The following is a 26,839-nucleotide window of genomic DNA, read 5'->3' as shown; positions in this document are numbered from 1 at the left end:
TAATCTCCTGTGATGTGTGTTTGTGTGAGAGATAGAGTGTGTGTGTGTGTGTGAGAGAGAGGGGGGGGTATTTCCTTGCTGACTGCTGCTGCTCAGGCTGTAGACAGATAAACAATCAATTATGTACAGCCTGTCACCAGGGATCTTTCTCAAGCTGGCCGTTTCTCCTCCTGCCTGACTCCCTTCCACCTTCTGCCAAAACAACAGCAGCCTCAGCAAGATCCGACATGAGGCAAAACACCGTAGCCACGACTTTAAATTCACAATTACAGACCTGAAAGGAGAATGGAATCGTACGTCCGGAAAACTACAAAAGAGTAACACCGTGCGCTACATGAAGTTCTGTTTATTTGGACAAATGTTGTCTTCTGTTTACCTAATAAATGATCTCATTATACTGTTCTAGACTGTAGATGCATTTCCTCAAGGCAGAAAAGGTGCATTGACTATGCATAAGTACCTAATACAACACATTAATTTGGATAATTATACCATAAACAGAAACTTTGTGGGCCAAAAGTTGTATTTCATGGGGAAATCTTTGCATTTCTGGGCACATCATCATTTAAGATGATATGTCAAACTTTTTAGAAAACAGTTCTTACTGACACATCGAGCAGTTACAGAGCAATGCTATCCATTTAGAGTCATGTTTCTGTCCACTTGACGTGAGTACAATATTTAGCTCTGTCTGTGATCTCATCCAACTCCCGAGGGACGTACTGTATCTGGCTCTTTAACTGCTAAACGTTGCACTATGTCTACCAGCTAGTCGCTAACTGTGTCTGCTTCTGGACAGTGGGGAAATAACTGGCTGCTGTGTCCAAAAATGACGCGGTTAAGAGCGGCGAGAGTCAATCTAACGCTGAGGAGGACTCTTGGTTCATTTACTCTGAATGACACCTCTCACAGATCTTTATTGCAAAACTATTGATTATAGCTGCTTTAAGAGTTTTCTCAAAGCATAAAAAAGCCATTTCTCAAACCATCCCTGTGACGGAAAGCAATGGTGATAATGACTTTATAACTTTTTTAAATTGTAGGCAACTCAGCTACTATGACATAAATATAAAACTTAAAGGTTCCTAGTGGAGTTTTGGACCACTAACAACACTATGGAGCAGAGTTTGCTAAGTGTGGTTCCCCATTTTGTCTGTACCCTGCACCAGAAGGAGGATGCACATGTTTGCAGAGAGCATCCTGAGTGACGTGATACACAGTCCAGCTGCTGATTTCACACTATTCGATCGACAGTTGGTGGCAGCGATGAGCCAAGACATTAAAGTCTGTGTAAAGGCAATTTCTTTCAAAATACATTAAATATGTAGCAGAAAACATGTGTAAAGACTTTGAAAGATATATTACTGAAATGTGGAGTTAGAGGTTAAAAGTTTTTCACAAGTTTTCAGTTTTTGGGCGGTCCTTAAAGGGTGGCTCAATGACACGCTGAGGCCACCCTGAGCATAACCCTGCACCCCTAGCAGGACATAGAGATTAATTCACCTCGCTCAGAGTGTTTCAAAGTTAGTCATGTCATTTTCTGAACTCATCTGACACGTTTCAGTCGCTTTGTAATTGCCGCTTGACTGCTCCCACGAGTGGGTGTGGCTTCCACACATTCAGCAGGCACGCCCCCAAAGTCCTGGAGCTGAGAATACTAATTTTTAACCGATTTTGACCCCTAATTTCATAAACCTGTCGACTTTTTTCTTTGATCTGACAAACTCAGAACACATATTTACTTATATTTATTCATTTTACTCACATTTATATCTTACTTTACATAGACTTTAAGCAATGTGCCATTGCTTAGGCAAGGAGATCTTGTTTTAAGATGCTTGTTAGACCTTAACGATTTGGTAAGAAACACTGAAAAGGTTAACACAACTCCATATGGTTTAAAATGTTAAATACATCGCACCATTAACTTTCCCAAACAGCAGCAATAAGCCTAACTGCCTGTGCAGTTCTTGGATTTCAGAGAAAAAGAGGCAAAAACTCACTGCTCACTACCCCAGGCTGCCAGACCCTTTGAGTCGTCAGGCTGAAAGTCATCTTTTCTGATCTCTGTTGTTGTCGTACCCCCTGCTCCACCTTTGCCCCCTGCCCATCCCTTCTTTCCCTTCTCCGCCTAGCCCTCCTTCCATTTCTCTGCCTCAGGGGCCCCGGGTCTGGTTATCACAGGATTAGAACAAGGACAGACACCCTTGCATACACACCTTGGGCACAAGCGCATGCGTGCACATGTATGCCTAGCGCACACGCACACCTCAGGATAGCCTTCTTTAATAACATTCAAAGGGAGAGCACAGCCAATTCGCTACCTTTCATGGATTAGCTGCTAATCTCACAGAGCGAGGAGCACCTCAGGCACTTTGGGGAGCAGACGAACAGTAGAGGGGGAAGAAAGGGGAGGGATCTTGACCTTCAAGATCAAGGATAAAGTCCTAATCAAAGAAAGGGGAAAGAGAAAGTTGGGGATGTTTCTTTTACTAAAAGCTCCACTGTATGCGCCGTTTGGTTGTACATATTTCATTTAAACAACTACATGAAGTCCACATGTTGCAGCCTGCCACCAGCTGGCATCTGAACCCTGCGACCTCTATCACTCTCGCTGTGCTCTTGATGTAAAGTAGACCCCCGTCTGAGCTCGGTGACCCCCCACCCCTGACAAAGTGAGGAGAAATATAAGCAGGGATCCATGCTGTTTCATCCAGGCTTAAATCTGTGGATCATTCCTTTAATCCACTATTCTGCACATAAACACTGAGCCATGAAATGAACTACAGTCAACTTAATCCTCTTTACTAGGTGGGCTGGCTTACATACGACGCTGTAAAGCATGTGGAAATATGGCTATCAATACCGGGACATTGTTTCTGCTGAGTTTGCGATCCATTAATTGGTGAGAGCCATTGAGGATGATAAAGACGATCATACATCATGCGAATGTGCGACGTCAATAGGTACTGAAAAGGGAGACGGTTTAATGTTTCCTTCCACAGCTGTAATATTTCTTCTGTGGGCAACTTAGAGGAATCAGCGCTCCCTTCGGACTCTTTTCAAACAGAAGCAGATGTTCAATTGCTATTAATATGCAGTAGATTCCTGCAGCTACTAACTTAGCACCTTCCTACTTTTATAGTCAATCACTGCCACCAGGACTAAAGAGGTGACACAAGAAGAGAGATGAAAGAGGTGATGTTTTCCAGCATTCATTCATTTCTTCACGCGAGGACACCGCGTGTTAGTGTTGACAACTCGTTTTGTTACAATTCATCTCCTTCTAATATTCGCTCAAAGATGAGAGGTGCCTATAGTCGTCATGATTGTGTTCAGTATCACGCTCGCTCCGACGGTGGATGTGTGGGAGCTGATAGTCCAATAACTCAGTGCGGAGATTACGACGGTAATTTGTCTGAAGCAGGGAAAAAGTCATTACATCAAGCCTCTGCATAAGCCTTGGTTTAATCACACAAATTGACTTTTATAAGGTGACGCATTGCTGTGTATTCCAATACAGTGACTTGAAGGCATTTTAATGCTAGGAAACTACATAAAATATAGTGACACAGTTTAATCCACTGGGTTTGGGGGGTATTAATCTTCATCGTGAATCTGGGGAATGAGTACACAGTGGAAGAAGAAAGACAAATGAGTAAAATAATAAAACTTGCCCGCAGCTCAGAAGATTAGAGAAATCATGGTGAGTGAAATCACATAAGGTACAGTGGCTGTCTGAAGATGATATAGAAAAAAAAAAAAGACTGAGTAAGCATGCAGGTTTCTTTCTCCAAATAAATCACAAGAACACTCGAAAAGAGATGAATGTGCATTTGTTAAAAAACATGAAGAAAACTATTCCTCAATCTCAGTTTTAACTTATTTATGTTCATAAAAAGACACAAAGTCACAAATCTTTAACTTTTACTCTATTATTTCTTGATTTCCTTTGACGGGAGGAAAGAGAAACTCTTCAGGGGGCCCAGATGGAGCAGGAAATGGGAGCTTTCAGCGGGTGTTCGTTGTGTTGCCGAGTCTTATGGCTTTAATTCAAACTCCAATGGCACGGCAGGAAAGCTGCGGGCCTAAATCCTCCGGCATAGAGCTCAGGCGGCAGTCAGCCCCTTCACTCTGCCGCCGCTGAGTTAGTTTGCATTGGTGCAAATTGCTTTTTTTAATTACCGACACTGAAGGAATGCAGCGTGTCGCCTCCTCTTCGGAGATGGTGCACACAGGGAGCTACTTAGCATCGTGTTTCACAAGCTCCAAACAATTGCTGAGGAATGAGATGGATCTGCCACGCAGCGCTGTGGACTGACATCGTGTTATTCTAGACAAAGGACAAACATTACATTATGGAAGGATTTCTGACTCAGATTTGTCTTATGGATTTTACTGCGTGGTCCTGCATTTACAACAAAGCGATAACTTCCAGCGGGCGCTGTAACTATAAGTGACTTTACAACACAAAGTCCTTCTGTGTTTCTGAATATAATACACCTCCAAAACTGCAGATTTTCTTGAGTAAATCTCGACATGCTTTCTGCATTTATACATTTGTTTTAGTTCACGGTTTCGATCTGTTTGGATTAGATCTGGAAGGTTGGGGCTGAAAAACATGACTAAGTAGTATATATTTAGATTAAATCAGTAATTAAAATCGATATTTCTGTGTTATGTATTATAGCTATCGCAGGTCTGAGGAGTACAAGTTTAAAGTTTAATCTGTTGAAGTTAGCGTGTAGGATTTCTTGTTCCTTTCCCACAGCACAGTATGATTTTCAGCTGAGTTACCAATATATTTTATTGTGGCACTGCCATAACTTAAAGGGTTAAGACTATGAAGCACATATTTATGGCTTCAATCGGCCCTGGGACATTTGTTTACCTCTCTTCCTTGTTTTCTGTCATCGTTCCACTATGGCTATCTGTTTTTAAAAAAAAGGGAGGGGGCATTAAATACCCCAAATAATAATTAAATCTAATTAAATCTGTTTTCATGTTATCTCATTGACTTTATGACCACAGATGTTGTTACCTCATTTATCCACAACAGCTCCTCTCAGGTGTGTTTAACTACCGACCCCTGCTGTGCCTATTTTAGAAAATGAGCACCGCCATGTGATTGTGTAGAAATTGCTTTATTTCTCATGCTGATTAGATTATATTAAATCTACTAATTGACAAAAATGTGATGCAGTGTTTAAATCACCCAGCAGATAAATGCTGCTTTTACAGTTTGTTACCTTTTTATAATGATTAAATAAAGAAATTACGCCTGAATTATATTTATATCGTTTTTTTACACTCGATCTGGTGAGTCAGGATGATTCAACACAGGTCTTTTCTCTCCTAAGTATGACAATGTGAACCTGAAGACAGAACCATGCTGGAAGAAGCTATGATGAGCAAGCAGGGCTACTACCACAATCACTGTAACACAGACAGAGAACAAAGACTGTGAATCATCCACACAGTCTCTTTAGATTGATTTGGTTTGCTTTTGAAATTGACTTTGATTTCAACTTTGATCAGGAACAAGTGGGCCTGCCGCCTCCACTCACAGTCTCCGTTTCTCAGGTTCTCAGTGACTTTCTTTCTCCTTATCACACATGCATGCATGGAGTGCATTCACACACCAGATGAAAATTGGTGCACACACACACACACGCACGCGCAATCAAGGCACAAAGTGCACAGACACTTCCAAAAGAGACATGACATTAATGTTTTGTTTTTCCAAAGTATAGTTTTTCCTGCAAACAATGGAAGTCTCTTTTTTTTTTTCAAAAGGCTGACAGTTGCAAAAAAGTTTGTGACAGTATAATAGAGTTTAGAAATCCATATCATCGCTTTCTTATAGAATAAATGTGTGTAATTACAGAGTTGGGAAAGTCCAAAGTTTTAACAAAGCAGAGAGATAGATGCACTTTGTAATCTACACAAAGCAAACGCAATTCAAAATTGATTCGACAGCTTTCTCTCCGTTCAATCTTTTTCCTCCCCTGCTATCATGAAGCAGTGAGGCTGCTATCGATTTCCATATGTGTGTGTCTTATTTTAATGTGGCGCTAGTAATCAGAGCAAAACCAATAAGGGGAAATCAAACTGAGACATTAATCCTTACGCATAATAAATGAACAGACCGTGCGTAATTGCAGAGTGACAGATTCACAGGCCGGTGTGTCTAACCAGGCGCCGTCTGGAATATGACTAAAAAGGTTTACGGTGTTTTTTTTTTTTACAGGTGCTGTATGATAACTCTGTCTCTCTGTTCAATTAGAGCTGCCTTACTCTGTCTCACACTGCACTCTGGCACTGATAAGTCACTGTGTTTATATCTTAATGTCTGGCTGCCTCTTCCTCTCTCTACCTCTGTAAGTCTGTGCCTCTCTTGGCTGCAGAATTTATCATAATGAAATCAAATAGCATCCTCCAGTGTATGACTCAAGATGCAAATGATTCTAACTGGCAATAACTTGCTGTAAAATGCTGCTCATGTTGTGCAAACCTGCAGTGCAGACACCTCATCCTATCTCTGTATACCTGCACGTCTCTTCTCATCTCAACACCCATACAGCAATAAAATACCCTCCTTATTTATAACCACCTCAAGCCTGCTAACAACCTCCACACAAAATGGATGCTGCTGATAAGTGAAGCTCCAACATAGCCACAATAAAAATCTATGCCGTTTCCACTTGATTCTAGCCTGTCAAAAAAAGGCCAGTGGAGGAACTCACCTGTGCAGGAATAGTCATCGATCCTGATGTAGCCCGTATGGCAGATGCACATGAAGGAGCCAGGGGTGTTAACGCACATGGTGTTCTCCCTGCAGTAGTGCTTCCCCTCAGCACACTCATCAATATCTAAAGAGAGAGACGGAGAGAGGGTGGAGGAAAGCTGGTTAGATGTGGATTGCTGTAACATTTCGATTAACTGAATCTGTAAAAACTAAATTATAATCATTTTCTGGTTTAATCCTTCGTATTAAAAGGTGAGTGCATGTTTGATTTTGTCACACAGATATTAGTGGGCACATACAAATCTGTAAAGCGTTGGTAGATTGCAGACACCCTCTTGTGGTGCAGATCAAATCATATTTTTTAATCAGTGTTCTGCATTGATATTTCAAGTCTCAGGCCTCGCGTCCAAAGCCTCGTGATCGATTTTGATTTGATTTGTGTTTCTTCTTTAGCTGAGTGACATTCAGCTTTCTCTCCAGGAATGATCTCATTATAAATGTAATGCATACATTCCTAACTGAGCTAAGTTACTTATGACAATCAAAAGTACTCGATATGTTTTACAATGCTTCCTTTTTCCGCGGCAGCCATTTCGACATGGGATAGCAAGGTAAGCACAGATTATACTAATTAGGTCAAACAGAGTCAGGACGCTGCTGTCATGCGTGTTGGCTCTGCTGCAATACATGGAATGGAACCTTAATTAGTATCATTGGTAACATCAGCGCTGACCCGACTATTTCAGGTCAAAATGAAACAGAAAGTCTGTGAAGAAGGTCTATTGCTGCTGTGGAGGCAACGTTTGGACCGACTTGAGGTGTAGTCTTAAATAAATGAATCAATTAATGAATTCATTATAGCAATAAATGAGCTGACCAAGCTGTCTTGTTGTCTTGGTCTTGTTCTACAAACTTGGTGTTGATGTTCAGCAGCTTCCTGAATTCATCATTAAAGATGTTGGAGCAGGCCATAATTGTCTTCGGCTTTCATTAATTTCTAATTAGGGATGAGACGACATTAACGTGTTGGCACTGCCGGTTTCTTAGAAAAACGATCCAGCCTTTGTCTGACTGATGTCCTCAATATTAAATAAAAGTATGTTGTTTATCTGTGCCCTCCAGAATGAAGCATAGAGGCTATTTCAGATCTGACGTCGCCAACAGCGGGATGACATCATTTGTAATAAGTTTACAGAACTGTTACAAATTGCTGCTGATAAATAAATCATCTCCAGCATTATTCTGTGGCCTTTGGCTGTCTTCCTCCATCCTGGGAACTACCTTGTGTAGTGGTGTCCTAGTTGGTTCTTGAAGTTCCTAAAAGCTCCAATACAGCTGGTAGGGAAGGGCTATTTGTCTTCATCAGCGGGAGACAGAGGTCAAAATGTGCAGGGTCCTTGAGAGGTGGCCGCTGTAGCACTTAAGGTTGCACCACTCGATTTCCAATCTATTCAAAGTAAAGCTCTCCGTGTAGTGGGCGAAACTGCTTTTTCTCCAGACCACCGCTGGTAATTCAGTTCATCCGTGTGATCGAGCATCCTTTAAATCTTACATGCTGTAAATAAGCAGCACATGCAGCAGAGTGAGAATTATGCCACTAGAGAACTTAATTCAAAAGGCGCTGTACTCAAACACAGGTGTTTTTAAAAAAAAAATTATTCTGGCTGATTAAACCTCTACTCGGTAGCGTAGAGGCATGCTGGGAGTTACGTGGAGTCACCAGAGTAATGTACGAATAACAACAATAAAGGTGTATGTGGTCAAACTTAACACGAGGCGCAAAGGTTGACATATCCACACCTGTGCGCGTATATCATCGCTTTTTGAGCCCTCTAATTGTGCTCTAATATGAACTGTGTGCACAATTTATATATGCCCATATACATTATTTCATATTAAATTCACATGTTTTTACTTATGCATTTCCATTACACTCCTGTTTTACCAGACAAATTGGGACAGTATGCATCTATATGTTCTTTGTGGTTAGAGGGCCTGTTTTGCATTCACTACATTACTGGAACGGTACTTTAATCCCCTCCATTTCCCTGAATGGGACCAATAAAGTTAATCTTGTCTTACTCATTAGAAACAGTAAGTAGCATTGAGTTCGGTGTCCTTAAAATCTTGCAGCTTTAACCTGAACTTCAGCATAGTAGCACCCACTGGGAATTCAAAAAAAAACAACAACTCTGCAGCTCCATTCAGCTTTCAGACACTCTCAGCTCACTGTCGTAAGCTCATGTCATGGTTGAGTCTCACCACTCCCCATTTCTTAAAAAATCTTATCAGGCTGTTCCCCAGCGAACAAGCTCCATGTAAACAGTGTGTACCCGACCTGTCTAATATGAAACAACAGAAAGAGGAAAGAAATGAGTGACTGGTGAAACAAGTCGGGGCACAGAAACACTTCGGGGGAAAATTGAGAACTGCCGAACCAAACAAGAGCTAAAACGAAACGGAATGGGGCATCAGGTGGTCGTGAATGTGACGCTCGTGTAGCCTGAAAATGAGACTGAAGTGTTGTTTGGTTTCACTTCATTGTGTTCATGTTAGCTCATTTCTCGTTTTAATCAATCAGTAGAGAGCGACATGTCTGTCCCACCAATGTCATTGCATCTGAAGATGTTGCCATGGAAACTGTAGACGTAGTTATAGTATAGTTGCTATTTCTATAGGCTGACCTACAATAATCTACAGTTGTTTTTCTTGTGCTATTTCTTCATGAATGTAGCCATGTAGGAAGATCATAGACATCCTCATTCTTAATCCTTAAGCCTAGTCAATCGTTTCTCTACACCGGTGACGGTATAAAGAACGGAGGGAGCCTGAGTGACGTCACTCGTAGGTTTCTGAAGTGCTGAAAATATGCGGCGCTGGCCACCGCCATGTTCGATGTACTGCTTCTTCCACGTCCCGGCAAAGTCGTACATCATCAGCAAAACTGAGGTGGGCCGAACGATCAATCAAGCTGTCGCACTGTTGAATATGCTCAACTTGCCAGCCTTAATATCATTTGAACGGGTGAGTTAAAGAAAATTCACCCCCCCACCTCACAGTCTTCACGGATGACTAAATTAGCTATAGAGACCTGAACGAGGCTGTAAACATGGTAATTTCTGCTGTCACGTTGTGCATTTTAATGTGGCCCGCTTATGGAGATTGACTCATTTCTGCAGCCTGTCTTAAACGACCGCCCGAAGGATTACAGTTCTTTGGCTTCATTTCACAGCACCGGCAGAGGTTGCTGCTTGCTCTACACGTGGGAAGCCACAGTCAGTAGCCATAAGACCAGACCTATTTAAAAGTGATGAACAAGTCTGAGGCGTGGGCGGCGATTCAGAGGTCCTGCGCTGGATGCATTAGTGGGCAACTAACATGTTAGCACAACAGCCGCGGATGTGTTTCCACGGGGTTGTTTGTTTTGAAGGCCTTTGTGCCACCCTAGTAATTAGATCTCTGTTAGTGTAGCTTTAAGATTATGATTTATTAGATTGTCCTTTGTATTTCCTTCTGACTCTCATGATTCCATATTTAGATCCATATTAGTTGTTGCCCTAGCAACAGCTATTCCTGGTCTCTTAAACCGCATGCCAAACCATCAGACAGAAGATGCACAACACTGCCAGGGTAAACAAAATAATCTTAATAATCATAATGTGATGCAACCAAATGCAATTCCATGCAAATACCGAGTTGAACCGAACAAACCCGGCCGTGTAATATGTTCCAGGGCCATGTTGCTGTTGATAGTATAGGTCAAATGTGGGCCCTTTTTTGAGAGACGAGCTCCACAGTCCTTGACATTACCGATTTATTATTCATTCGCTGTATTCGGTGTCTGTTAGAGCACAAGAGGACATTCACCCGTGGATATGTTTTTTTTTTTGTGTGTGTGTGTGCCAGGTGCTTTTGTGAAGAGCACTTGAAATTGAATTTCAATAGATTTGCATTGGCAGTCACTCGGCTTGCATGTCCTTGGACAGAGCGCCGCCCACCAACCCCCCAAACTGAGAGCTCAGCACCCTGCCTGCAACTGTGGCATTCACATTTCCTTGGTCTTCTGCCTTTCACAGTTTCATCAATGCTTGCTGTCTCCAGCTATTCAAAAGCTTCATGGATAAATGAAGCAGGCAGGCAGGCAGACAATGTCGATCACCTATGAAAGTATGTGTCCTTCACTAAATGAATAGAAGCTAATAAAACCCCCGTGATTGGCTGTGTGAGAGAGAAAACAGACATGTAGAGAGGACGGGGAGGGAATGGGAAGTAGAGGGAAGGGCAGGCGGCAGGGCAGGTAAGGTAAGACAAAGACAAGAGTCACGACGGGCTATACTGTAGAGCCAGACAAGAAGAGGGGAGATGAGACAGCCGGGGAAGAGGGTGAATGACTGAGATAGTGAAGTGAGATAGAGACCGAAGGAGGTGGAGGAAAAAAAGGGCAGTAAAAGTGGTGGATTAAACATTGAGAGATGAAGCATAAGAAAGAGCCAGTGGTGAAGTAAAAGTGATGAAAAGTGTGGAGTGCATATAAGAGAGGGAACAATTGAGATAGTAGGAGAAAGGCAGTGAAAGGCATTAACTGTCAGTGAAGAGACACAAAGTAAGAGAAGAAATTCAACTCCGTCCGCAATGGTAACCTTGAGCTGAGGTCGTAGGTGACAGCTTTCCCGCTTTCTGATTGGCCATTCGTGGTGCGGATTTGATTTAAAGCCTATTAACTGCAAGACACCATCCATCCTGCCCCCCGGTGACAGCAGTTACGTTTGCTAAAACAATATGTTAGGAGGTGAGATGATGAGAGGCAGCGCACGAACGCGTGGGGGGGGTGGGGGAGCGACCATCTCCATCTCCATTAACGCACTCCATTTTCTTGATTGGCCTGTCACATGGACACACGTGATGCGCCAAGCAAAGAAAGGCTGGCCAAGAGTCAGCAGCAGCTTTTATCGCTGAATGGAGTGCTCAGGGTCAATCTTTTGCCACGCCGCGATGGATGGATAGAAAACCGCCGTCTTCTCTCTCTCTCTTTTTTTTTTTTTTCACCTTTGTGCATTCCTGCATAACTACTGAATCAATCATTGTCATACCTTAGCAGTGTGGGTAACTTTGCTTTATTAGGACAAAAAAAAATGTCCTTGTTATGCATAAAGAGGTAGGTCTTTTAGTTCCAGCTGTCAGACAAAAAATTACAGCGAGCTGCAGCTACTTTAATATTTAGAGAGTCGTGTGAAATCGGAGCTCTGCAGTTTAGATGCACTCAAAATCACGCCGCCGGGGAAGGGAGAGAGGCACTGTGCGTTTTCAAAAAAAAGAGTACTGTAATATTGTTGTTTATATAATTTCTTGTGTTTTTTTGGACACCTATGAACAGTAACAGCATCCCTTCTAATTAACCTGCGTGCACTACCGACTAATGATGCTGCAAAAACAAGACTTTCAGCTGGTGTTGAGCAAAGAGCATTCAAAAGGACGTGGGTAAGGAAGCTGAAGAGGAGAAACAGTGTGCTGCTGTGCTGGAAACACTTCAAAAGCGCTGTAGTTGTTTTGGTTGCCAAAAAATATACATATATAGTAGTTTAACTTTGCTAAAATCACATAGGGCAGGGCATGGTAGGACTTTTGCTGTTTTCCTCCATATTTTCCTGTCTGTATCTGTCAGTGTATGTATTAAAGGCTTATGTTGAGGCCACTGCCGCCTCACCCCTGGTATATCTTTGTTATGTAATGTTGTGTTGTGTGTGCGGTATCCAGGTGTGCGGTCGCCAATTTCTGATTGGCCCAGGCCTCACTCGACGAGGCAAGGCCACCTGATTCGTCCCTTCTTGGAAGCCCGGAGGATCAGGATTGGAGCGGCACCAGCCCCAACCAACCAATCCAACCAGTCTCCAATTGCCTGCATCACCATTATTTAAACCAGAACCGCCTGCCAGTCAGGCGGCTTGTGATTATTGTGTTGAGCTCGCCTTGTTTGTTTTTGGATTTGGATCAGATTGTCTGGTAACTAGTGTTAACTCATTTGTTGTTTTTTTAACAGAATCCACTTGCCCTTTGTTCCCTTTTAGTTTACCTCACCCCTTTTTATTATAATTAATCCAAATTTCATACAATAAAAGGCCGTTTATACCAAGAAAATCTTCCTCTCTTACCCTTTGAGAGCCGGGTCACAGAGTTACTATTACAGAGTTGCTACTTCTAGCATCTGGGAACCATACATCCGTTTTTTAAATATTTTTGGAAGTTCATCCAATGGCTGTATATTTCACTAAAGGATTAATATGTCAGCCCGCTGGTGGTGCAGGAGGAAAGGTCAGCAGGATTCATCCTCTGGCGACGGTGACTGTCTGTACACATTTTCATGACAAATCATTTAAGATTTGTTAAAATATGAGCAGTAAAAAGTCCAGGAACTCGTAACCACGGCAGCGGCGCCAAGGACAGGGGAGGGGGAGGGCGGCTGCTGGTTCTCGAAGGTGTGCGCAGCTTTTTAGTGTCGCATTCACAGACAATGAACATGTGACCATGGCAACCACTGAAACCACGGAGATGGAGCTGATTTTACAGGTATATGAGTTTTGAATTGGCCATCTCTGTGAACTACAGCTTTTGATTCGTCAAAACTGTGCATGTAACATGACCTAGTATATTATCTATGCATTCAAATGCAAAGTCTTGGTATCGTTGGAGCTCATAACTCTTCTGGCATTTTTAATATTTCCACTATTGTTCATCCAACTCATTCCACAACTATGTAAATAGGGAATAATGGTTTATCCCTCTCAGCCGGCACAGCATATAGTTTCTAATGGGAAGCGTCCTCAGTATCTGTGTTTCATACTGCAGTACACCAAGGCCTGGGAGTAGGGAGATAACAGTGGTATTGCCTTTGGATGTTCCACAAAGACACCCCAATCTGTGCCATTCCACCAGCAGCCTCTCTCTCTCTTTCTCTTTATCTCTTTTTCTTTCTGTCTTCATCATCTATCCATCCCTTTCCCCCAAAACCCAGCTCACTTACTCAAGCAGATGGTTTTCAGTACGTAACAGAGGGATGAGGTTTGCCAAAACACTGTCTGATATTTCCTCAGTACGCCAGTTCCCTCATGGCCAGATTTACGACAGTCAGAGGAAAGAGCAGAAAGACAAAGAACTGTCCCTGCTGGCCAAACTATGTCCCACTCAGCAAATCAGAACCAGTTGGCCTTGGTTCCTCATGGGTGGAGAAAGGTGTCAGAGGATGTTACGGGATGACTCTTTTGTTTTATGGGAGTGTCGTTGGATTGAGTTATAGGTGGTGGCTGGGATGTTCAGAGGCGAGTTTTAATCGGTGTGAAAGCCACTATGTTTTCAATTTGTATGTGATTATCGAGTCCTTGAAACTAGTTTTTGTTTGTGGAATCACGGAACAATCCTAGTGAAAGTCGGTGCAGTGTATTCGATGCTTTAAAGTTTTTCTTTTTAGTGCACCCATGACCCTCTTCACTACAACTGCATGCAGAGTTATAAACACAGAGGCTTTAATGGCACTTTAAAGGAATAGTTCAACACATTGAGAGATACACTTGTTTGCTTTTTTTTTGTCGAGTTAGAAGAGAGGATCAATACCACTTGAATGTGTCATGCAGTACAAATACTGCTTTCATCGTGTCTGCTGAGTGTTGAGTATTTGGGGGGCTGGTAGCACATTGCTATGCTTCGAGTTGTGTTGCACAATGTGTCTGGAAAAAGCACTTCAACAAGTGAAATCACTCCAAACCCTCTCCACTTTCTTTCATTTGGGAGCAAATCGCTGTAAACGATAAAGTAGTGTTGTGTTTTTCAATCAGTTCCCTTTATCATCGAATTCTTTAGAGGCAATTGTTATTTTTATATCTTCTTCATGGGATATCACAACGAGAGAAAAAAAAACTCAGACAAAACAGATTTGTCTGAAAAGTAACAGAGCAGCTTCAGATCCAAACATGAACTACAGATAGATATATTTTTTTTAGAAGAGAGAACTCTTTGATATATTTTAAACTCACCAAATTGGACAATCACTCCTAAATAAATAGACTCAAGACCCTTAAAACAAATATGCACAACGTCATGGTCAATTTGGGAAGAAGCACGAGCCAATTTCCTAATAGGAAAAAATTCTATTAGGAAGCAACAAGAGTGAAAAATCTGCATTCTGAGAGTGCAGTCGTTGTCTAAATACCAGACACTCACACTGTGATCAATCACTGTGAACACTTAGAAGCCTGCTACCTCACTTAGAACAATGAACATCAAATAAGAAAGAGACGGAGGAGAAGTGTGTGTGTGTTCACGTACGCGTGTGTGTGTGCTGAGGGAATTGCAGGATGTGTGAATGCGTGTTTTTTTTTCTTTCTCTTTTTGCTTGTTAAAGTTTGCACGCAATCCTGATTATTCACCACATGACAACTTGACAATTTGCACAAAAAAGTTTCATGAAAACAAAACACACTCATGGATGATTCCATGAATGACTGCGTCAAGTGTGTGTGTGTCACATTAAACATGCACTTAACGCACTTCGATTTAGCATGACTTAAATGAAGCCCGGTGCTCCTCCATGGACAAAGCTGCTTTGTTTATGTGCGGCAGCGTAAATGGGGTTTTGCTCTCCATCACGGTTCTCATTAATCTGGGAAAGATTTTCCACCACGCGTAAATCGATGGAGCACCATCATCCATCACTCGTCAATCTGTGACCAAGTGCGGCCCCGAGGCCAGAGGTCTAAACAATGGAGCAGGGATGGTTATTAGAGCTCTATCGCGGGTTGATCTTCTGAAACAGAGCTCAAAACATTTCTGCCTCTGTACGTTTTATCCTTTTATTAAAAATCCTGATACGTGTATATCTTTTTTTTAATATTGCCTCGTGTTTCTTAATGCCTTCATGTCTGTTCTCTTTTTTTTTTTTATTGTTGCATTTTATTGCATTTCATTTATTATATCTTACTTGTTGCGCACTGGTTTTACTTTTAAAATGCCTTTGATAAAGGATCATTAATGAATATTTTTGATTATATCTAGAACATTAAATGAACCGAATTGAAACTGAGACACGGCTATGCATTGAGTCATTTATTCATTCATTTTCTTCGCCTGATTATTACTACTAAAAATTACTCATCCGTCAAAGACCGCAACTCGTTTTACATCATAAAACCTAATTGTATTGGGTTGTAAAAATCTAATTTCATTGATGAGATGTTGTAAAAATGAGATCTTCACAGTCACCAAGAAATGAACTATTGTTTTGTTTCTTCATCCTTCACTGAATTAAAAGTAGAAATACAGCAATGGGGAAAAAAAATACTACATTCTGAGTAAAAGCAAGTATTTAAAACTCAAAAAGTACTAAAGTATCAACAGAAAAAGTTGATGAACTAACCTGTAAGCAACATTTTATTTTGTAGCTGTATACACTGTTTGGTTTAATTTGTATTAATGCATTATGTTTTAAAAGACAAACGTTTTGTACATAAAAATATAATCTGATTCATAAAGTAAATTTATCAGAAAGTACAATATTCTTTCTGTGAGGTGCAGTGGAGTAGTGACGCATTACTAGGACCATGAATGGAAACTGATACTATGAATACTTTGATTCCCACCTCGGGTTTATGGAGCTTTCTGGTGAGTCAGCTCATTGTTTAGCTGTCCCGCTGCAACATCACTGTTTTGGTGCTCTTTCACCTAACTTATCACGTTCTTTTCAGTCACAACATGAAGCTGTTTTCAGGACAAGAAATCTCCCAAACAAAAAAAAAACTGTCTAGACACAGTTATCAAGCAGATGGTGAACAAGTAAAGAGCCAGGGGCTAAAAGAAAGTGAATACTGGACACGCATCTATCAAGTGGTGAATGATAACCTTGCTCCCTAACTGCTGGATATGTAAATAAGTAACTGTTTGCTAACAAGTTTGCCGTTAAAAGGCGATGGTGTCGGTGTAGTTTCTGCTGCCGCCAAGTGGCCAAAGTCCCTGAAAACTGTACTTGACTAGATGTTTTTATCGGACATAAAAACATCTAGTCAAGTGATAAGGTTTTAATAAATGTAGAATTTTTCTGCACAAAAAACACAATTATCAAGACATAAAGCATATACAGCAGAATGATCCTGGAGTCATGGGTGTGATTTGAAATGAAAAAACTCCACGTGAGTACAAAGCAGTCGATGATTTAAGTGTAATCCCATCTGGGAGATTTTTCCCATGTGGCATTTGAAGGATATTGGCTGAGAGGTGTTCAGATACTGTTATTTACAGTGGAGCAGACTGTCTGGATGATGGTGGGATTGTCTGTTGTGGGTGACATTTCAGGTGGGGCACAGAGGTGAGGTGTGTATAAAAACACACAACCTGTCAGGATGTGTATTTATGTTTCTGTGATACATCTGTGTGTGTGTATGTCAGGGCCCTAGCAGGTGTGGAGCCCAGAGCATCGGGGCTCATCCCGGCAGTGATTGGGTTTTGGAACAGGCCGTGCTCTTCAGTCAGTGCCAATTAGCCTGCTGCCACCTTGTGACATTCAAAAGACAGCAGTGACAATTGGATCAGTGTGTGTTCACGTACGATATGCTTACACATGCACACACACACACACATAGTCATAGCTTATATTATATTAGGCAATAAAGCTTCACTCTGTGTGCAAGCAGGCTACACCTTTACATTATCATATCTACGTTTTCTACAATATTAAATTAAAAAATCTGGTCTCTGAACAGTGCCATTATAGCAGTCAAATCATTTCTGGCAATGTCTTGATTGTTTTCTGAGCTATTTGTAACTTGTAATTTGTATTTTGTTTTCCCATTGACTGTTTAGTCTCATCCAAAACCAACAATGAATTAATCCAACTAATAAATATTGTGCGCAACGGCCTGATATATCTTATTCCTCTGTGCCAAAGAGCTCTATTGTTGTCCAAAACGTTTCACTAAGTCACACCGACGCACTGGCTGTTCCTTTATTACAGTGAGTATAGGCACTATGGTCCCACATACATCATCTCAGTGGTGTAAATACTCATTAGAGAACCAGATGTTTAATAACCCACAGCTGAAAATAGTTCCCAACAAATTTATATTTACTGCACCCAGCTGTTTTTGGGAGATCACTGAGCCTTTTATAAAAATGGAAATTAGATATGCGTGACCTGTTCTTTAAAAAATTTACATATACAACATGAACTAATGGGCCGAATGTGATAAACAGGACAGGAATGCACAATTATTCTGTTAGTTTTTTGTGGAATTTATTGGAAATAAGAAAATACAGAATATCACCAGCCTATATTTGTATGGGTTTGTTTTTTTTAATGCTGTGAACAACATAAACTGAATTTTATTCAGACAAGAGTCGGTCAGAGCTGAAGAAGCCTCTTGGATGAGAGGTGCCACGTCTTCACAACATGAGAAAAATCAAGCCTTACTTGACTCAGCGTGCTAACGAACTACTAATACAGGCTGTCGGTCTCCCAGCCTGCACAGTGAAACCTCTCCAGATGATCCAGAATGTGTTCAATCAACCCAAAAGGTCACATGTTACCCCGCTGCTCATCGACCTCCACTGACTACCTGTAGCAGCCCGCTTTAAAATCAAATGCTAATGTTGTTCCCCGTTAGTGGAACGTCCTACCAGAGCAGGGGCGTCCCCCTCAATTCCATGTACAAATCATAATTTAAATCATGTGCAATGTCCTCAAGAAATTCAGCAAGTGAAGTACCTCTGTGATATTCTTTACATCATAATAAAGTCATGCGTGCTTTATCTCTTCCTGTTTACTCCATTTGACAGAATATCGTTTTGTATTTCACGTTTCGTATACAGCTGCTACAAAAACACCCAGGCAGGAATTTTGACAGAGAATTTCTAAAGACGGGCATTTCAAAGCCAGACAACAATAGGAGATGCCTCTCTGCCTGCAGTCCTCTCTACAATGCTGAGATGAATAATGGTATTATCTCAACATGCTGAACTATACTGATTGTTCAATTTAGAGACAATCACACAGTCTGTCACTTCTCCACTGCTCGCCCCTCTGTCTAATTCTGTCCTAAACACATGCATGCATGTAGCAAAATAGGCTCCTCGAGCCTGACTGCACCGCGAGGATAGGATAGAGACTAAAAAGCTGGGCTTCTTTTTTTTCTTTTCGTTGGAGAACTCAAACACACACAGACACGCAGACATGCACCTGCACACGTACACACACAGAGTTACACAAAGGCAGGGCTCATATCCCCCTGAGTTTTCCCTACTGCTGCTTCTATGAAAAATTTACACAGAAGTGATCTCATCGGCTATTTTGAGCCCATCTCTGACCTAGGAATGTTTTAAAGAGCTAGTATCTGTCTCTGCTCTTTGTGATGTTTGTCTTTAGACCCCCCCCCCCCCCCTCAAAAAAATGTTGTGTGTGTGTGTGTGTGTGTGTGTACATAAAAGGCTATGTTCGTGTGTGTCTTTCTGTTTTATGATCTCCCCGCTGTGTTCAATACACCAAATTGCCTCCACGATGGACTTCTCATCTCATCTCGCAGGGCGCGAGTGTATCGAAACTAATCTAGAATTGAAAGCAAGCGATTTCACTCATCTTTCTGTACATCTCCTTGCAGTGTACCCATTATATGAATACAAACATTCTCTTATCCATCTGCAGGATGCTCAATGTTTTGCCGGGACAGTTCTTTCATTTTCCACACACACACACACACACACACACATGCACACAAACATTAAAAAAAAATCATATAGTAAGTGAGTTACAGAGAGACAAAAAAAAAAAACAATTGCTTTTGAGAGAACTCCATCAGCAAATTGAGTCAATTTCAGGTTGCTCTGTGCAGTCTCCGATGCAAACACTACACCACAAACACTGCCATCCAATTTCGTAGTGAGAGTCAGGCTGCTCTCGAGATGAAGAGTGCGGGTCTGAAGCGCTGATGTCGGAGGCACAAGACTGCCCGCTCGTTCTTAGTTTCACGCCGCTAATGGGACGGGTTGCTCTGTCGTTATTTTTTTGCACAATGAACCGATATCACACGTGTGATAATGATGAAACGGAAAAGCAACGGAGCTGCGACAAACAACACGAGAATATTTTCCTGGTCGTTTTCAGGGGGCAAAGCTGTGTTTATGTGTGGGTGGAACAAACGTCTAAGTTTTCACTCGAGACCAGTATTTATCACTGCGTTTCATCTTTTTTTTGACACTTCAAATAAAATGATGTTTCAAGTTATTTACCGTGGTCAAACTGGTCTAACATTTAAGCTGCTTAAAGATACACGCAACAGACTTTTGCCACTTGCGGTGCGACGCAAAAGGATGCTGATATTGTCACATTATAAGGCCGATCTGCTGAGTCATGCTTATCTGGCTGAGCCAGATAAGTGTAAGTCTCGTTTTGATCTCTGCCAACTGAGGGCAATACCGGGTTCTTTATTTGCTAAATGTGCCACTTTATTCACTAGCTCAGGGGTCCCCAAACTGTTTTCGGTGCGGGCCACATCAACTTGCTTTTCTGTGATGGGGGTCAGTCTGTAACCGGAAATGATATCAGTCCCACCAGGATTTCGTGGGCCTTTTTTTGAAATAGTTGCGGCCTAAAATGCCTGATGTTCCCTGAGGTTTTTAAAAAAATTACGATGAAAGTTGCGGTGCTTTTTACATTTTTGTTGCGGGAGGAAGTGAGAGTTGCGGTGCTTTTTACATTTTTGTTGCGGGAGGAAGTGAGAGTTGTGATAAGTTGTGACTCAACAGTCGCGGAGAGGGCGCAGCAAGCACTAAGTCCACAGCCCCGGGAAGCGGCGAGGTCCGGGCAGAAGGGTGCTGTAAAGCTCACGACCAGAGCCGTGAGCCACTTTCACCCCCGAGCCTTTCCAAGCCGACCCAGAGCCGGTCACGGCGAACCGCCACGGAGGAAATGCGCCCGGCGGAGGCCAGCCAGTGCCGGGGAAAGGTCCCACAAGGGGGATCCTCCCGCACCTTGCGACCGTCCCTGACCCGCCAAGTTGAATCCCCCAGGCAGACGGGCGGAAGTTGATCGCGAGCAAAGTCACGTCGGAATATACCATGGTGTGAGGGGATGAAAATGAGCTAGTACTGTAAATAGTTCATAAATAAGGTAGATTATTAGAATGCCAAGCTTAATCATTAAGTGTGGATATTTCATAACAGGAAAATGCAATTTTGAAAAATTATTTAGAGGGATTGTTTGGGATCGATAAATGGGCCACTCCAATTGTTTAGGCGGGCCGGATGTGGCCCGGGGGCCGTAGTTTGGAGACCCCTGCACTAGCTGATTGCTAACTTTGTCTGGAAAATGGGCTGAGGGGATGGTAAGAGTGAAGAAAAACAGTCAAGTTGCTGTAAAGTTATATAAAATTATACAACAATTGACTTTAAGTACGAATGGTCATCAGTAGAGGACAAAGGGAAGGAAAGAAGCTTGGACACTTCAGCACAATCCTCCAGGTGTGCTCGTACGACAAGAGCCGACCTAGACAAATTAGAGAGGAGCACCGTGAGGCGAAAACACGTGGGCTTTGAACTGCTTTCAGACTTGGCTAAGTCTCAAAATAATTAACTTCGACTGAGCTGCCGTAACATTGAGACTTATAGATCAATGCTGTGCAAGCTATTGTTCAAGAAAATGTTGCTTGGCATCTGTGCAGTCCCAGTCCAGCTGCAGAACTATTTGTGTTGGTGGAGCCAAATATATAATTAAAGAAACAAACAAATCATAAATTGTTGTCACTTATTTCTGTAAACTAACAAATGGGAGCTTGTAGAACTGTATAAAAGCAATATCACACTCGGGGTTGTGAAGTTGCAGTGAAATATCAGCATATGCAGTACAACTCGCTCTCATGTTATATTAAAAGTAAAAGCAGCAATATTGCATTACATTTAAAACACCTGCAAGTGCAGTGTTGTACTCCATTCATTTAATTTCACTTATTCGGGGTCGGGTCACGGTGGCAGCAGGTTTTAACAGGGCACTCCAGACACCCCTTCTCCCCAGAAAAGTATTCCAGCTGGAGGTTTCCGAGGCGTTTCCAGACTAGATGGGCTGTACAGTTCCTCCAGCAGGTTCTGGGTCTGCCCTGAGGTTTCCAACTTGGATGTGCCCGAAACATCTCCAAAGTCCGGATCAGATGCCCAAGCCACTTCAGCTGGCTCGTTTCGACGCAGCGGCTCTACGTCGAGCTCCAGTCGGATATCCACTATTTTGTTGCAATGCATCATATTTTTAACAGATGTTATATATGCAACATTTGCAAAAAAAATCAAGTCATGTGTGCTCAAATGTATTCAGTGAAAAAGTATGTCACGTCTGGAATGCAGTGAAGTATATTAAATGTATTAAGAATAAGTAATATGAAATAGAAATGTGAAAAAAAAACGACAAGCGCTCCAGTGCTGTACTTTAACTCGGTGCTCGAGTTAATGTTAATTACTTTTCCCACTGTCTGATTTTCAAAGGAACCATTAGACCATTCGATTTAACACCGTTATGAAGAATGAGGCCACAGATTTTGCCCATTTGATGAAAACCTACAAGCAACAGCATCGCCTCTCATTAATTTACGGCAGATAGTATCTTCAATTATGCACATTCCCACAGACCGTCTAATTACCTGGACAACTGTAAATTAATGTGAGATCCGCAGAAGCTGTGAACCACTACGCCTTCGTTTAGCACCATGGTTACAGTAACACAAAGCTCTGCAGCTCGATTGACACTTTAGCCTCATCTTCGTGAAGGTGACAGGAAATACATTACAGGACGTGTGCGGACTGCAAAAGAAAAAATAGGCCAATGCATATGCTCACAAGCAGATGCTCTGAAACCGCACACACACACACACACACAATGAAGAAGGGAGATCAAGAGGGCTGTATATTTACACGTCAGCTGTCAAGGTCGTACGCAGATGAATCTGAATAACTTTGCTCATTAATACTCAGAGATGCACAGAGATAGGAGTGATGACATGATGTTTGCTACATATTTAACTAAGAAAGATAACATTGGAGACGATAAAGTCATTTTTTCGACGAGGCTGAAGTCGAGGATGCGAGATGAGGAATTCAGCAGATCAGAGCGTTGAACGTTTGAACTCAACGAGGTATGCAGCGTGTTTTTCGATCGCGTAATGTGGCACATTCAAAAGTCAATCGGGTAAAACAGTGTGTGCTTTTTAAAAGAGAGCAGTGCCGATCTAATCAATCACACTGTGATTTACTTAGAAAGTGCAACATGGCTGGAGACATCTGAGCCTTTAATGTGTAATCAGTAATGAATGACCTCGCCGATGATGGATGGCACAACTTTAATTGGCCCCCCCTAAGCAGAGTGACACTAAATGCATGCAAACATAAAGGGCCTTGATTTTTTATTGTTTTATCTCTAAATAATCAACTGTCTTATAAGACCAACATTAGTTCCTCAAAATGCATTCTGACAAAGCAGTTATTGTGTGCTGCGGACACAAATAATGAGAGGATTACAGCGTGGCATCACTAAAGGATTACGCGATGAAAGCACATTCAGCAAAGTGTTTTCATGGCTATTTAGCAATCGTCTGCATTATTTATAATATTCACGGTGTATGTATTTCCATTTTTTTAACATTCAGTTTTTGGTTCAGTCTCACAAAATATAAAAACATATCGCACCAAAGTGACAATAAAGCTTGTAAACCAACATTCATTCAGGTGTCGGGTCAGCAGAGAGTCATGTGACGTGTTTGTTACTATAAGAACCCATGAATGAAGAAATATGGCTAAAACTGTCAAACGCTGATCTAATAGTTTATATTTATTGTGCTGGATTATCCACTCAAGGCCCGAGGCAAGTCTGCAAAAGTTGCTTTTATATCTATCCAAGACGAATAGCAGCAAACAATTTCTTCTGAAGGGCGGAAAACAAACCGTGACATCTCCAACTATGCTGACTGTGAGATGACCCCAGCAGGAATAAAAGCACAACATAACTGGCATAAATGAAAAATGTGACTTGTATTATCCTTTCAGTTGAATAAAAGTTTTTTTTTTCATGGATATGTCTAAAAGGAAAAATAAACTAATTATAAATATAAAAGCATATAAAGAAATCACTTACAATACCCGCGCAATGCCGAATGAATAAACGCTGGAGATCAAGATCGATATATTCACTCCAGTGACCGCCACACTCTCACTACATAGTTTTCTAGTTGTCTGTTTTGTAATGGAGACGTGCTTGTCTGCAGAAGATGCGTGTGTTATCTTTGAGCTCAGTTCACAAAACCGAGTCAGACCAAAGCGGTTAGAGCGCCATGACAACTGCACATTCGTCAGTGTAAAAATAACGCTGGATTAAAACTACATAACATATTCCCGAAAGCAGAGAACATCTTCCTCTAATGACCACACATTTACAATAAAAAAAACTAAACAAACACATATCCACTCTTGGAGGGCGAATAAACTTCAGCTGTAAGTCACGGTTTGTTATTCAGAGCTGTGCTGCTGTACCTTCACAGTAGGCATTATCGTCTCGCAGTGGGCGGAAGCCATCCTTACAAACACAGCAGTCTCCCGCCTCCAGGTTCACGCAGTCGGAGTGCTCCACACAGCCGTGGCCCTCTGAGCAGAAGTCATGACCTGCAGGAGGCATGGAGAGGAAAAGGTTGAGACTCGGGAGGAAAAGAGTGACGGATGCATACAGGGCCAGTGGAAAGGTTATGTCATAGTATCACAACCTCTTCTCTGAGTAACTGTGGCTTCTTTCCAGGGCACATTAGGGGGGGGGGAATTATTTGCTAAAACTTCCACCTGTTACATATTACTTCTTAATCTACAAATTACAGGTACTTTGTATTATTGCTGCTTTTAGATTGATTTGCTACTTTACAGGCAGACATTGATTTCAGTTTTTGCCATCAAGGAAGAAAAAAAAAAACTTCACGGGATAAGAAAATAACAATCAGGCTCTATCATAAAATAATCTTTTATGGAATAACCTTAATGTAGCATTTCCTTCTTACCTCTGCAGACTTTGCAGCATCTGTCACTCAGGGCGATCTGCTCCGACTCCGCACAGTTGAGTTCGGGACAGGGCTCGCTGGGGACAACTCGATGCATGTTCCTGTCCTGTGACGGGCAGATACACAATACACTCAGCTACTTCTCGGGTACCCCCCTTCCCACCCTCATTCCCCTTCATTTACTTGGATGTAATTATGAAGCTAATTATTCATCTATTGTGTTTCCGACTCTCCCTCCTCCCTGTGTGTTCATTACAAACCAATTACTCATTGGTCAATAGCAGTTTTTTTTTCCCTAAAACTACTTCGAGGGGGGTAAAAAAAAAAAAAAGCTGTCTTCTTCTCTCCTCCTGCTCCTCAGTGATTTCCATCGTGATTCATGATGCATCTTTATTATACAAACAGTGAATCAATCTTCTGGATTATCCCTGCATGTGTGTTTAGTCAGAGTGTAAAACCTGATTAGGGGGTTCCTTTTTCCAGCATGCCTTTGGCAGGTGTCTCTAATGATATAATCCGTGCCCCTCTGACTGATGCTAATTTAGAATAATTACCAACAGACACGGTTGGACAAAGACAATAGACTATAGTTTATATTTGTAGTGCAAGGATAATGCATCTCCATAGTATGTTTACGTGAAACCCAGGAACAAACTTCCCCTGCAAGTCCCCAAACTTCCCAAACAAGCCGTACTGTCTACTTCTTCCCACCCACCGCCCAAAAACTTGTAACCCTGAAGCCAGCAGGCAGACAGAAGATCAGAGGCGTGACAAGCAGCTGTCAGGGGAAGCCTGCAGGAGTCTGCAGCAGTGGGCTGACTGACAGCACTCCCCGTCCCCATTTCTTTGATCTGCCTAGGACTGCCAGTCAGTTAACTGGGACTACAGATGGGCCAGGTGTGGGCAAGCAAGCCAGACAGCTGTCTGAAACTGCACATTCTATTAAGAGTTTCAGCAGCATTCATGGAGGAGCTGGTTGATATGATAGAGTCGGTGATTAAAAACTTCAAGTCACTGTTCTGTGATTGATTGGGCCTGCCTGACATAATGTCATCAAGTAGATTACTCTCAGAAGTGAGCGACCCACCCATCTGGTGCACACGGCAGACAAAAGCAAATACTCTGAATAATTGGGAAATGAATATGATTTGGGACCACTGTGGTACCTGATGATCGGTACTGAAGAATGGCCGTCTTATCCACTGATTGACAGGTACACCGCTGTGGCCTTTCAATGTAAACTTGATTTCAAAAGTTTGACCGATTTTTCTTTAGATCACAAAAAAACAACCCCAAAAAAACAACAATGACACGCCGGATCAATGAAATTCAGCTGAAGTGGACGGCTCATTCAGGCATGATTTATCCTCTCAGGATGGGTCAAGATAGCTGTGGGATGACTATTTAGTGAGCTGTCATGGAAAGTAATACAGCTGAAGTGCTTGGTTACATGAGTTATAGTGGTGCCTCTTCCTGCAGAGGATTGATAAATTCATTTTGAATAAGTATGTGTGAGTGTGTTTTTGCTCCCTCTAGGTCTGTGTGTGTGTGTGTGTGTGTGTGTGTGTGTGTGTGTGTTGACATGACTTACCTTGCATTCAAACAGAAGGCACCTGCCAGACGAGTCGCGCACGGCTTTCTGATCCCCCTCCACCAGCTCTCTTCCACCAAACAGGCAAACAGCTGGTAGTAGACAACAGAGAAACATCATCAGCGTTCACACAAAGAGACACATCCAAATTACACATAGCATGGCAGAAAAGCACACTGTGTCATTATCACAGTCGACGTAATGGACCGCTTTTTACACAGCGGCCATTTGGACATGGAATAGTCAAACGCAACGTGTTTCCAATAATACTAATTGAGGTTCCATCAATATCGTCCATACGTGAAACAACCCCTACAAAAATGAGCGCTTGCCCTTGAAACGCAAGTTTGTCTTTTTATGTGTGTATCATTAGTTTTCCTTAAGAAAATAGTAGATCAGTAGGAGAAGATGAAGTTGTGAACAGATTAATCCACCACTTATTTTTGGTGA

General features: G+C 42.0%; 1 protein-coding gene across 2 annotated transcripts in view; it reads right to left on the bottom strand.

The window, feature by feature from the left end:
• The window catches only part of LOC104933295 (protein kinase C-binding protein NELL2), an 81,531-nt gene that overhangs the window by 30,421 nt on the left and 24,271 nt on the right, over positions 1-26,839 (bottom strand). For both annotated transcript variants that reach the window (XM_027273077.1, XM_019279618.2), the window contains exons 10-13: positions 26,390-26,481; positions 24,799-24,904; positions 24,287-24,415; positions 6,747-6,872 (exon numbers count right to left, since the gene is read on the bottom strand). In XM_027273077.1, the coding sequence (XP_027128878.1) occupies positions 6,747-6,872; positions 24,287-24,415; positions 24,799-24,904; positions 26,390-26,481 (453 nt within the window). The remainder of the gene's footprint in view (positions 1-6,746; positions 6,873-24,286; positions 24,416-24,798; positions 24,905-26,389; positions 26,482-26,839) is intronic.

Source organism: Larimichthys crocea, chromosome XXI (assembly GCF_000972845.2).
Source record: "Larimichthys crocea isolate SSNF chromosome XXI, L_crocea_2.0, whole genome shotgun sequence".
Classification (NCBI taxonomy): Eukaryota; Metazoa; Chordata; class Actinopteri; family Sciaenidae; genus Larimichthys; species Larimichthys crocea.
The sequence above is the reverse complement of the archived record's forward strand: the minus strand, read 5'-3'. Positions and strand labels throughout refer to the sequence as shown.